This window comes from Musa acuminata, chromosome BXJ2-8, assembly GCF_036884655.1.
Source record: "Musa acuminata AAA Group cultivar baxijiao chromosome BXJ2-8, Cavendish_Baxijiao_AAA, whole genome shotgun sequence".
Lineage (NCBI taxonomy): Eukaryota > Viridiplantae > Streptophyta > Magnoliopsida > Zingiberales > Musaceae > Musa > Musa acuminata.
Window position 1 is genome coordinate 7,178,150 of NC_088345.1, and position 14,301 is coordinate 7,192,450.

General features: G+C 37.9%; 1 protein-coding gene across 2 annotated transcripts; it reads right to left on the minus strand.

Moving 5' to 3' along the window:
* Nucleotides 1-3,971: 3,971 nt before the first annotated feature.
* Nucleotides 3,972-13,849, minus strand: LOC103993383 (potassium transporter 7). Of its 2 annotated transcripts, none has more exons than XM_009413418.3 (9): nt 13,478-13,849; nt 12,498-12,741; nt 12,160-12,408; nt 11,985-12,035; nt 8,538-8,798; nt 8,387-8,439; nt 6,133-6,247; nt 5,794-6,048; nt 3,972-5,497 (listed from the first exon to the last, which is right to left on the minus strand). In XM_009413418.3, the coding sequence occupies exons 1-9, from the start codon at nt 13,514-13,516 to the stop codon at nt 4,410-4,412; spliced, it is 2,355 nt and encodes a 784-aa protein (XP_009411693.2). In that variant the 5' UTR covers nt 13,517-13,849; the 3' UTR covers nt 3,972-4,409. The 2 variants fall into 2 exon arrangements, with proteins under 2 accessions (XP_009411693.2, XP_009411692.2); XM_009413417.3 differs by having other exon boundaries at nt 13,448-13,849.
* Nucleotides 13,850-14,301: the final 452 nt, after the last annotated feature.

Consider the following 14,301-nt stretch of genomic DNA (forward strand, 5'->3'; position numbering starts at 1 on the left):
TGCATGAATGACACTTACTTTTCGTTGGAACTGTGTTTTAGTTCTTTGGAGATCAGCTGCACAAAGGCAGAAATCTAGAACTTAGGTCAAATTCCAGGCTTCTACATGCTGTCATGCCTCTCGTGTTCCTATGTCGAAGAATTAACATTGATCTACACTTTTTGACTCCTTTGTGATTGATCCCTGCCTGATATCTTCTACTTTTGAAAGATGAGAGCATGGCAGCCATCTTGAATCATGATTTTGGTGTTATGATACTCATGCATGGTTCTTTGACCAGTGCAGTCCGATTCCCTACGAGTCCATGATGATGATCAAGCATCCGTCCAATTCCAAGAACATCACAGCGCATCCTGATGACGAAGCTGCAGGTCTCAGTAAGAAATCATGAATGAAATCCACTGCTACACCGATCGAATCAACTACGTGATGGGAATCGAGGCTCCAACCACGCCGCTTTCATGGATTTGGTTGCGTCGGTCGTCGTCGTGCCATCGGCCGCGTACTCACAAACGAAGGGGAAAAAATCCACGACGTCGTCGACCATCATCTGCAGCGAGCAAAACGACACGGAGATGCGCTTCTGTCCGGACCTCCGCAGCCAGTCTTCACGATGAAGATTCACAAATTCGTCGAGGAAAGTGGAGTCGGGTATCTCCCGATCATGATTCAGATGTCGATGGCGCAGCAAGAAATCCTCGAAGCTGAACGAGAACACTAAATTCGAGCTGACGAAGTCGACCGATTCGTTGATTTCGCTGCGGTCGTAGGAAGCGGCGCACTGTCGCCGGTGGTCGATGCCATCCAGCGTCTCGATAGGAGGCCGCACGTCCTCCACCAACACCCTCTCCCACATGTCGTCGCCCACACTGAACCGGCCGATCTCCACCACCGAGGCGCCGAGGCGGTGCACTGCAAACACCACGCAGTCCGGAGAGGTCGGAGGCTCCGTGAATGTGAACAGTCGGTGGGAGCTCTTCCTATCCGGGTACATCACTAGGTTGATGACCTGTGTGGAGAAGGGGTTGAAGAAGAACAGCTCCCTCTCCCGGGTGGCCAGCAGCCATCCGTCCTTGGATTCCATGCACGTTGCGCCCCGGAGGTGCGGCAACGACATCTCGCAGCATTTCGGATGAAGGTGATCGTACAAGTAGCACTTGTTACCGCCGTCGACGCCGACATCGTAGAGCAACATCCACGGGCGCTCCTTGGAGAACTCGGCGATGTGGGAGCAACCCGATGGGAAGAGCCGCCAGTTCTTGCAGACGCCGCGAAAGCTCAAGTAGTCTATGAGGGGCAGGCGGGCGGAGATGTTGCCGAGGGGATCGTCAAGCAGGTCCGACCAGCTTGTGGCTCTTGTCTTCGCCGTCGATGGAGGGACGGCGCGTGAAGCTTCTTCTTCATCTTCAACAGCAGCAGCAGCAGCAGCGTGGCTGGAATTAGTTTCCATGCGCACTGTGTCCAGCGAACGAGCAAGTCCAAAGGAAATCAATTAAACGCCTTGCTCGAAGAAAGCCAAAGAGAAGAAGCGACACGGTATCTATGACATGTCCTCAAACCAAAAAGAAAGACGACTACAGAAAGCGGAGTCTGATTCAAGAAGTCTCATAGAAGGTCAGACTGTTGAAACGTAAAGACACCATCGACAACAAGAAACATCGTTCAAGATGTCAACAACTCCGAGGTAATGTCGATCACCTGACGGTTCTTTTCTCTTAATCGTAATGTTCTCTCTGTCTTTCTCTAAATCATACCAACACTTGTATCTCTCTCTATCTACGATCGACTCTACTATATATATGTATGTATATTTACCATACGATGAGCACAGATCGAATGCTATGTACGAAGAGAAACAAGACCAAAGAAACGAAATGAACCTTTGCTTCGATCCTTTTCTATCGAGTCGTAGGAGAAACCTAAGGAGGAGGAGGAGGAGGAGGAGGAGGAAAGCAATTGATGACTTGGGTATAAGTAAAGCGGAAAGAAGGAAAGACTTCATTTGTTAGGCCGTTTTTGGGTGGAAAACAATGGAGTTAAACTGAAAGATCAATCGATCAGGAAGAAGTATGATTGATTGAGAAAGTAAGAAGAGAGAATAGATGGAGGCTGGGCGTACTGCAAATTGTACTGGGAATGAATGAATATATATAGCTAATGAATGTTCTTCTTTTGTTTTTTGGATTTGTTGGCCTAATCTTTGCAACTAGAGGTGGAATTTAGGGACCATGTCGATCAGTTTGACATCGACTCAAAGCTATGGTTGATTTTATATGACTCTAAAATGTGAAGCCGTCCAATATCGGATGTTGAGTTGATTTACAGGATTTCATAGATACATTATTATTATTATTATTATTAATTTGAGATTAATGATTTATAAGTATTAATTTGATTTAAAGTTAGATTCAAACTAATTGTAGGATTATGATTATGATTAAAAATTCTAATACAGAATTAAGTATTTAATGAATGGGTAGTGTACCTACGCATCATAATCTTGGGTTTAATAATAACTTGAAAGGTTAGCGAAGAATCTCTATGCTTATTTTCAACTCCTCGAATCATTTTATTATTTGCTATATTTTTCATCGTCTTTACGTGTAAGCCTTTTTTTCGTTTCGTTTGAATCTCATGAATAGCGTTAAGATCGAGCACTTATAAGATTTTCTCTAATAGATATAGAGAGAATCGAGAGAAGAGTTCTATAAAGTTTATGTAAGAAAGAGTGTATGTGTTTGACAAAAAAATATTTCTTATATTTATTTTTTCTTATATAGCAAAGAATTTGATTTTTTTTCCATGAACTTTTTTATCGAGTTTTTGGTATATTCCATGTAAATTTATATAATTTTCTCTTTTAATAAATATTCAGAATATATTTATGAATCATGTGAAAAGAATGTCGTAAATTTATATAATTTTTTTTGTTTTAATTAATGTCAAAAATATATTTTATTATAAATTAATAAACTTACATATACCATTGCAAAGAACTTAGATAATTAACAGTCAGCATAATAACATCAGAAACCAAATTTACAATAATACTCATTTGGAAAATGTGAGGAACCACGAGAGATTAAATAATTGGAGAAAATAATAAACAGAATATTTGGTAAATTTTAATATTTAAAAAAAAATTATTTATAACCACGATCGACAGTAGTTGAATTTAGTTTATTATATGCATTTCAACAAGATTGACATATATGAAAAGTCAAAAATATTTTAAGGGATTATAAAATTAAAACCTAAATATAGGATATATATATATATATATATATATATATATCATAGCAAGAAAAAAGAAATGTTGAGATAAATATGACCACCTTACAATGATAGGATAGATAATTTTTCTTCTGTGACAGAAGAGATCATGTAACTACACAAACAAGATATGTATATTTACATGTAGTCAGGAAGATTACATGATCTCTGTGAAAGGGGAGAGGTCATACCATTAAGCATTACACCATTAACACAGCAAAGTATTGGCTTGCTTGCAGATAGCAGCCATTCTGCATTCCATGCATGAAGGGATAAGCCTTATCAAGCAGCAAGTCACCAAGAAAAAGCCATCAGTCACTAATCCATTATGAAGATTTTGCTCACTGTAACATGTGGTTTTTGTAGATAATAAAAACTAATAAACTTCCTACAGAAGCTCTTGACAGCTATCTTTTGTTAGGTAAGCCATTTCAGAATTTACCATCGACTTCAAATGACTGATGATTGGTTCAATCATTGATACCAGACAAACTAATTCTTTTGCTGCAGCACTTCAGATTTTGCAGTGTCAGATACAAAGGACATTGGATCTGCAAATTCCTCTGCCATCCACCATTCCATGTGTATGCGTTCACATACACTTCACAGCTTAATCTGCAATCCACTTATATGTTACTTGAATGATGTCTCATACAATGCAACACTTCAATAACTGTTTAAAGCAATAACGAGATGAAGAAAAGAAAATAAAGGGAACATTAATTGTTTTCCCAGTCTAAATAAAAATGACATTACAAATCTCAACTAGAGAGAGACAATGCAATTATTGTCAACTTAAAGGAAGCTTATGTCCTACACTGATCAACTTCCTCTAGGCTATTACCACAAATGAGGTAAGCTGTATCTTTGCATTTAATTGCAATGATGTCGGTCACAATGTTTGATAGATATAAGATCCAGCTGGAACTGCATCCTGTAGAAAGTAGTATACCACAAGATATGACACAACATGTTCTAACAACTGCTTATATTACACCAAGAACTAGTACAGGCAGACTTAAGCCAAATAGGTAGTGAATGGCTAAAATTTTCATATATTGCAGCAAAACTTTTGCTTCTCTGACTTCCTCTTTGACACTGAGAACATATACATATTATGTATAAAAATGAACTTACTAAACATGGTAGATCATCCCCACTTCAATGAGGCTTATGTGAGGAATATTCAAAGCCACTGCAGGACCCCTGCAATTCTTACGGAGGAAAGAGTAGGCAACATCAATGGCAATTTTTTTCATGAAAGATGATGTCTTCCTGGCCTTTACATAAGAATGACCCATTATATAGGCAACTCCTGCTTGCTTAGCTTCCAACAGTGCCATTAATTCTTCTTTAACCTCACAGTTAATATCTTCTGCTTCAGACAACTCGATTTGCACCCGATGACGATGACTAACATGAGGTGATTCTTCCTCATATAGGGACTGCAAACTTTGCAGCGTTACGGATTTGCTGCTCCTGATAGGGGTAGAATTACATTCACTCTCATCAGCATCCCTTGTCACCAACCTAGTACCAGATGTGTCAGTAGTTCGTATGACGACCATTCTTCCTTCTGGAGATGAATCATAACTTCCAGTGGATGACCCCTCACCTTCCATCTGAATGAACTTGGCAATGCTCAATATCAATTGATTCTCAAAGTTGTCTTCAACTTTCTGCACATCTTTGTAGCCATATCTTATGATGCACCTATACATTCTGTAGGTTCTGGGGCCAATCCGTCCTATGAGGTATTGTTCATCTGGTGGAATATATGGGACCGGTACTGATTTCATGCAGACAAAGACAAGAACTTGATGGAAAGCAGGAAGGTTGGTCACAAAATGGGAGAAGATAGATGGCACACCAGTAGCTAGCTCTGTGTAAATAAATCCCATTCCTGGGACACGAACAATCCCAAGGCTGGGGCCAAGAGTGAGAATCCATTTCATTGAGACCTTGTTTTGTAGGTTAAAAAGGTACTTTTCGTGAGTGCCATAGTGCCAGACATACATGATGACCATGAAGATAAAGGAGAGCACAAAAGGCACCCATCCTCCCTGACGAACCTTAATGAGAGAAGAGGAAAGATAGGCACCCTCGATAGACCCAAAGAAAATGAGAAATAGAAGGGCAAATATGACACTATTTTGCCACACAAAGATAATAACTAATGCCATCAGCCATGTGGTAATAAACATCACAGTCATGCTTGCTATACCTGAAATCAAAGATAAAAGTACAATCCTGCTTAGCAGATAATATAAAGATGATCAACAACCAATATTGGTTATAACTGCAAACACATTGAAGTAAAAACATGGATGACAGAGACCCACAAGTAAGATTGTGGTTATAATACAGGTTCCAAGCATGTACCATCAAACCTAACTATGACTATATATAGAATGACATGCAATGAAGATCCCTGGAGCCAATAGAAATTTCAGAATAGATAAAATCAGACCTGACATTTGGCATGTCTATCTTGCTGATCAGTGAAGGAAACAACCTTACCGTAAGCATTTCCAATTATGGTTGTGTCACGAAAACCAAGTGTGACAGAAAGACAAAGAACCATAAGGATCCAGTTTATTTCAGGTATATATATCCGGCCGTGGATCCATCTTGATGTATGGACAATTTTGACACGTGGAAAGCATCCCAACGAATGACATTGCTTCACAATGGAGAAAGTAGCAGAGATGACAGATTGACTAGCGACTATAGCAGCAAGAGACGAGATCACAAAAACAGGCCAAAAAACTGATTCTGCAAAAAAAAATAAAAGAATTCAAGTAAATGTTCATCTTTGGGCATTTTTTAGAGTAGCAATCCCAATGCGTGAAAACTTACGTGGTATAGATTCGAAAAAGCTGCTAGATACATCGTGTATATTTTTAGAAAGAAATGCTGCTTGCCCCATGTATTGCAGTACTAAACATGGATAAATCAGACCAACGAATGCTATCTGCATAAAAAGTTCCATGGAGATTGAAGGTATCAATGACATGAGAAATTTAAGATAAAACACAGTGGCAAGTCAGAATTTGTAGGTAGAAGCTTTCATTTACACGGGCCACAAAATAACGAAATTCCAGTATACAATGATCTACTGGAGCAAACATTCTATGGCCAATTTTTCCCCCTGAAAAGTCCTTGCCCTAAAACCTTCTAGAAGACCTTTTATGAGACAATTGAGTGAAGTAATATTGAAGTTATTTAACAGAAAAAAAGAGGTGGAAATGGGAGAAACATGAGAAAAATAAGAGTGGGAATAGTTGTAATTGTCTCTAAAGAGAAAGTGAAGCAAGAGTGCATAAACATATGAGACCCTTCCACTTACGGCTAAAGGAGTAGAATAGTCACATTTTCACATTTTACATCATTTAGAGTTGTTCCAATGAGTATAGGAACTAAGCCCCATGTTGAGTGCGAACACTTAAAGGAGTATAGGAACTTGTATTATTGTTTATCTGTTTGTATGGTTTATTTATGTTCCCAATAAAGTTAGTCACAAAAAATGGTCTGTACTGACATAGGTTACTTATAATTTGTCGTCGTATGTGCAAAAGCTTGTTGCCAAGTAAAAAACCCTGCTAGTTGGATGAATCAGGAAGAATGGAATTTTGAGCTGCTTCAACAATTATGGTGCATCATATGGTGCATAACGGGACAGAATAACTACACGATTGTTCTTTAACTACAATTTAATTTTTTTAATGTGAGAAAGCTGGTGGCAAAGTAAAAGAGTTGGACGAATCAGAAGATAGAGTTTTGTGCTTATTTAGTTGTGATATCATATGGTGCATAACAGGACGAGAATAGCTACTATTTTACCTAAAACTTAAACCTCACTTTTAAAATGATAGACTTTCATTTTAATTGGTTTTGTAATAATAATGGGATAGCAAATGACTGTTAAGGGCAGTAAATTGCCATATGGACATCTCATGTGAATATCGATGAGATAATTCTTATAGCAAATTAAATAAAATTTCCAGCTGAATTTCTAACTTGGACAGATGTTGCCACCATAGTCATTCCACTACCATGGCAATGTAGTAAATGATCAATACTAAGCCAAAGTGGTTAAGAATGTATGACTGAATAGAAAGGTGGCCTTGGAAAACATAACTAGCATGAAGTAAACATGATGAAAACATTGTCAAAATAGTTCTAGTGTATAATTACAGCATCATCAATCAGTTTAAACTACAAGGTGTCAGGGACTTCAATGTTTGTGCATAGATCTCTGAAAGTAATCTTTCTTTAGAGAACTAATTTGCCAATTCTTGTGTGTTGTTTGAAACTTTGAATAGAAGATTTTCTCTTCCTTTAGTATAAGTATCACAAGCAGCATTAAGATGTAACATATTATGGTTGACACACACTTTAAAACAAGCATCATAAGCAGCATTGAGATGTAATGTCTTATAGTAGATGTCCAAGCTCCCTCATTGAATTCTGTTCATCTCACAACCAAGATACCAAATGTCCTAAATTACTTGATCTGAATAAAGCATAACACGCCAACCTAATGTTTACATATGATATCGCTGATAGATGTTACATATACAAGAGAGAATACAGTTGATAGAAAAAGGTTGCAGGGACTGTAAAACGATCGGTACACTTTCCAATAATAAGGTTAGTCAATTGAACTAGAAACTTATCTGAACAGACCACATTTATGATTCACTTGCAATGTTTTTAAAAAGAGAAAATTGAGATCAGCTTTAATATGAATTATGTAATTTTAAGAAGCATATCAAGGAGAATATTATAATCAAACTTATTAAATTATTCAATTGATTTACATATATCACACATTCTCAGAGATAAGCAAAAGAGTGATACATACGAATATCAAATATAGTTCTCCTTACCATACCTACAGGTTAATCAAAGACAGATTTCTTGAACATGGTCAAAGTCTGAAACCTGACTTTGGAGAGTAGCAAATATTGACAATTCATTTATTCCAAGAGTTTCATATTGCTTCTAGTGTACTATCGGCAATTCATTTAAAAATTTCAGCTTTATCTGAATATTCATTCTTGAAACAAGAATTATCACAAATATATAATGAGATATTTGGAACACATACCCTGATGGATGTCTCATTGAAGTGTCCAAGATCTGCAAACATAGCTTCAGTACCTGTAAATCACTCCAACTTAGAAATAGATTGCTATATACTAGCTAAACTGAAGAAGAACATTCACAAAAGAGAAGGCAGCATAAGCTCTGATATCAACCTGTAACTGAAAGAAGTATTCCCCCAAGGGAAATCCAACCATCTTTTCCTGTGTGCTCAAAAAACTTGACAATGTAATGTGGAGAAAGAGCATGGATTATTCTGGGGTTCCAATAAATTGTATTGTACAAGCCAATTGCAGCAATGAACAAGAGCCAAATGATAACAACAGGAGCAAACATGAAGGCCACCCTCTGAGTTCCCTTGTGCTGCAAGGCAAAGAGTCCAACCAGCACAACACAGGAAATGATTACCACCTCACCTATGTTAGACAGAAGATCAAATATTGTGATATACAATGTAGTGAAAATGTAGAAACTAATGCAAATTCAAGTTTCAAATAACCTTCTAGATGATTTAAGAAAACATACTTAAGCAAGAAGTTCTAGATGGCAGGCTTGGAGTTGCATAAGGAAATTCGCCTATTAAATTGACCTGATTGCTGCAGTATGAAGTAGAACAATTGCCAGCACCACTGCTTCCATAGCAAATTAAGCCAATATTGGGAGTTGCCATCAAACCTTGTCGCCTTTACATGATGGCTAAACCAACTCTACTATATTGGCTTTGCTTACAATAGAAATCTATGGTTATCAACCATCTCAAGCATTACCAGATCCGCTTAAGAGGCATGACCATCTACTATACAACCACAACAGAGCCAGAGATATTTGGTAATGTCACTGTCAGTCAAAATTCTTGTCATTTCATCATGTGATTACCAAGGGGAGCAACATAATATTGTTTCCAACTTTTAGCCTAAGCCACAATAGACATTGCAACTGTACATCAACATTTTTTGCTAAGAGGCAAAGAATAATGTCCCATGTTTAGCAAAACCCAAGCTGGCTTATCAAAGTTGAGAAATTCTTTTACATGGCAACATTCATAGGAAGCAAATTGGCACTACGACTGCCCGCTATCGTATGAAAGGCATGCCAAAGAGTGGGCCTTAGTCTCATGGTAAAGATGCTCATTTGCATCTAGTGACCAAAATTTAAGTTGTGGAAGCAGCCTCTCTATTTGTGTTTTGTACGGATATGATTACATATATTGACCCTCCCAAGACCCTCTACTAGTGGAAATCTTGTGCACTGGGTTGCCATTGTTGAGAGGCATCCTAGTAATACAAGTGGTGTCTCATGCAAGTTGCAAGACCAACTAGGAGCAAATTTTTGTTCCGATGACTAGATTTTGACCATCATGGATCATCAAATAAGCAGTGGCACTTCATATGCTATGACAATGCATAGAAAATAATTAAAAAAATAAATAAAAAGCGAAGTAACATGATATCTGAACTTTCTCATAATAATTATTTAACTTATTTTGATACGTTTATTTGGTAGATTTAACGAGCAACTAAATAGCAAAGCCCACAATACTACTTGATGTGTTCAATGAGGCATAGACGCTCAACTGAGTTCCCTACATATTGATGTTGCATGCACTATCTCGTGGTGTTAGAATTAAGTTAAACTTAATCATGACTAGACTAGTCATGATCACACTTTGACTACTAGTCTTGCTAGCATAATTTCAGCTCCACCTAATGCAACATCAACATTTTTTGTAAAGCCAATCAATAGCAACCAATTTCAGCTAAGCAGAGATCTCCTCTTTCTCATTATTTCAGTTATAAAGTTACTGTTCTAATTTGACATATCTCTAGGAAGTTTACTTCCCCTAAGTTAGAGAAAGTAAGCATTAAAGATGCACTCTTAACACTTTCATTAGTGCTCCAAATAAGAATCATGTGCATGTATATGAATGCAATACATTTTTCAGACATGAATGCATATGTGTGTGTGTGTATAGTGAAGTGTTACTACAAAAAATTGGACTCAAGTTCCCTGTCAAATGGTCCTGTACCTTTCTTTTCAAAAAGTCACCTTATAACTGGGAATAAAAAAGAGATTTCTTTCTAGATCAAATTCCCATAAATACAGAACCATATTAAAAGATAGATTTATGCCAAGTTTGTGTATTATGGTTCAAACCAAGAACTAATGCTTTCTTTCTAAAGCAATAACACCTGTGGACCTGTGGACCTAGCCCATTGATCAAATAGGCAAGTGAACAGAGAAGATAATTCTCCAACCTTCATCAAACAACTTAGGCTACACAAAAAACTATTAAATTTTTGCTACACAACCTTCATCAAACAGAGAAGATAATCCCTTATAGTTTGCTCGTGTCTAAAATAACTCTTAAATTTTAAAAAACGTAACATATAAGCCCCTCCCATCAAGTCTGAGTTAACAGACATTAGAGTTTACTTATGTGGCATGTTGACTCATAATAAACTATTAATATAATGACACATGTAATTTAAGTTTAAAAAAATATCCATTTTAGCCCATGTGGTTTTGGTTATAGATCATTTAAGCCCTTATGGTTTTGCTCGTGTATAAAATAATCCCTACATTTTCAAAAATATAGTATATAAGCCCCTTTGTCAAGTCTGAGTTAACAGACGTTATAGTCTACTTACGTGACATCCTAACTTACAATAAACTATTAATATAATAACATATATTTTTGAAAACAAATTGAGACCACCATCAATGGCGGGAGGAGGCATCTTCGTGGAAGTAACCATCGATAGCAGCACCGAGCCGCTGTTGCCTAGTAGGGCTTCGGACGCATGCAGTCTCTCCCGCGCTGACGACAAGTTCAGGAGCTTCCGGTCTTGCCTCAGGTGGATGTGTTGATTAGTTTGACGCTAGGAATGCAATGGTCTCCTAGTCCCTCTTCCTCCTCCTGGGCGTCTTCGTCCCCATCGCCTCCTACTTTGTCCTCTCATACGCCTCCACCCGTCATGCCTACAACATTGTGGTCCAGCTCTCCCTCACCTTCACCTTTAACCTCTCCTACCTCTACCTCTCCGCCTATGTCTGTTGTTTCCTCTTCCTCGACAGGATAGACTTTTTTTTTAACTTAAATTACATATATCACTATATTAATGATTTATTGTGAGTCAACATGTTACATAAGCAGACTCTAACGTATATAAACTCAAGCTTGACGGGAGGAACTTATATGTTATGTTTTTAAAAATATAATGGTTATTTTAAACATAAGTAAACCATAAAGGCTTAAGTGGTCTATGACCAAAACCACAAGAGCTAAAATTAATCTTAACCCATATATATATATATATATATATATAGGGAATCCAAACCAGTAATCGCTTAAAAGGGGCTTGGTTGCTTTAACAACCAAAGCTAGTGGGCATCGGCCCAAACAATTGCATCTATTGAAATATTTTTCTGCTACTGTATTAAGACTAAGGTTGGCTAAGGATCAATGAGATTAAAACCCTTGAAAATCAAATTTTAAAACCAGGCAGTTGAAATGCATTTCCATCATAATAAAGAGATGAGAAATAAGAGAACCATGACATTTTCATATATAAAAGAAAGGCCAAAGAATAAACAACACATACCATCAACCAATTTTTTGGCACGAACTTGCAATCCAGAAATTGATGAGAGAACTGCAACATAGCAAAATTTATTTTGAGAATGAGATGGAGACGAAAAACAAAGAGTTTTAAGAAATAAAGACCAAATTTTCATTCCCTAAAAAGAAGGGTTACATAATTACATATGGCAGTATACCAGAAATTGCTGGCGTAAGAACCCCATCTCCTATCACCATGCACGCACCAAACAGAACAATAAGAAGTAAGCATGTACGCAGTCTTTTGTGCTTCTCCAAAAACCTTTTTAATGGAGAGTAAATAGAAATTTGAGGAATGTAACCAGCTCTATAATATGTGGAAAGCTCCTCATCAGCTGCTTGCTGATTAGGAAGTAAGCTAAGCTTTGCATGTCTGCAGAGCAATGAGTACAAAGCAAATGTTCCACCTATGAGCAGTTCCATTATTATGAGTGACAAAGGTGGGAAAAAGGAAATACAAAAGAGAAAGAGAAGGCTACATTATCAAGAGTCTGACCTTCACCGTTATCATCAGCACCTAAGACTATCATCACATATTTAAGCAATGGGATTAGGGTGAATGTCCAGAATATCAAGGAAAATACACCAAATACTGTCTGCTCATCTCGATAATTGTTCAGCCTTCCTGCAAAACAACTTGCATATACATAGATGGGAGAGGTACTCAAGTCTCCATATACGACTCCAAAACTCTGATATGCTAAAAGAAGCAGACGTTTGTAATCACTCTTCCAATTAACCTACAAACACAAATAATGATCAACATTCATCAAACAATTCTATCAGTGAAAAAAAGAAAAAAGATATTTGCACTGAACCTAATAGCACGCCTCGAGTAAAGTAAATTGGTTGACAGAAAATCTAATGACATACAAGCAAACATGCTTTTGATGTATTCCTTCTTCAACTATCCTGTAACTGGCAAATGAAAACTTCCTATGCGATCACTTTCTATAAAAACAAAATAGCATACATCTATCAGATAAGTATGTTTAATTCCCCACTCTTTCAATATGAAAACAATCCTCTGTCTTCCAAAGTCATAAATAGAGATTAGCCATGACGGAGAGAAATCTCATACAAGTCGAACATCATCCAACCCGGAATTAAATCAACAGAAATGCTATAGCTACAAATTAAATCTTGAACTCCAATTGATCAAAAGTCAAAAGAATGGAAGGTGGTCATCTACAACCAATGGGTAGAAACGCAAAACTTACAATCGACTCGGATACCATTCCAAAAATTGGTTTCTTTTACTTTGTTCTCGTACCATAAAATCGAAGGGTTTCAACTAAAGATAGAATCCCAAATCCCGTATGAAACCTCCAGATCCATAATGAGGGTGGTCATCATTACCAACCAGCACAGCTACAGAAACCGAAGAGCACGAAAACAAGAAGCAGCAGACAACTAAAAGTAAACTCTGGGATTGAAGCCCCTAACGATTTGTCGACGGAATGGAAGGTGTCTGACCAGCCGATCGTGCGGAATCGAACCAATCTCTTGATCCATTGTCGTTCGACGGATTTGTGCCCGTCGTCGCCACTTCCGCTGCCACTGCCGCTGCTGTTTCTACGCCCAGAACGGATCACTCCGAATCTCCAAAATAATCCGCAGCGAGCTCGGAGAGAGAGAGACGGACGAGAGACTCCAGTTTATAGCGAACGCGGCGCGCTGGTTCTTTTTGGATCCTTGCACCGGCCGGCGGTGGATTTTAAGATAGCCATCGCCGCCGAGACGCCGTCTTGGCTGAAGCGGGGCCTACGCTCGGGCACTAGGTTTCTACCCTTCTTGCCGACCCGCCTGGCGGAGCACGGCAATCGGGTAGGATGTGCGGGACCCGCAAGTAACACGCGGGGGCACTCACTAACTAAAAATACAAACTGCTCAAAAGGATAACATATTTTGTAGTGGGACCCACCAGATGCGTAAGCGGGGCAGGTGAGACAACAGGGTACGGAAGAAGTTGGATAATTTACAGAAACAATCCTCGAACTTTTAATATTTTGTAGAGGGATCCCACTATTTCGAAGTAATTTCTTTCTTTAATTTTTCAGCTTATATATATATATATATATATATATTTATATATAATATCGCAGTAATATTTTGATTTATGAACAATCAGTAGATATTTTGATGCGTCTATCAAATTCATGAGATACATGAAGTGCCAGCTGATAAGTCAAAGACTATATCTGCTGAAATTTTATGGACTAAGTTGGCAAATTTCTAAACAAGAAAGGGTTAATATGCAAAATTCCTAGAGGCATCATCATGCGGAAGTCAGATCTTGA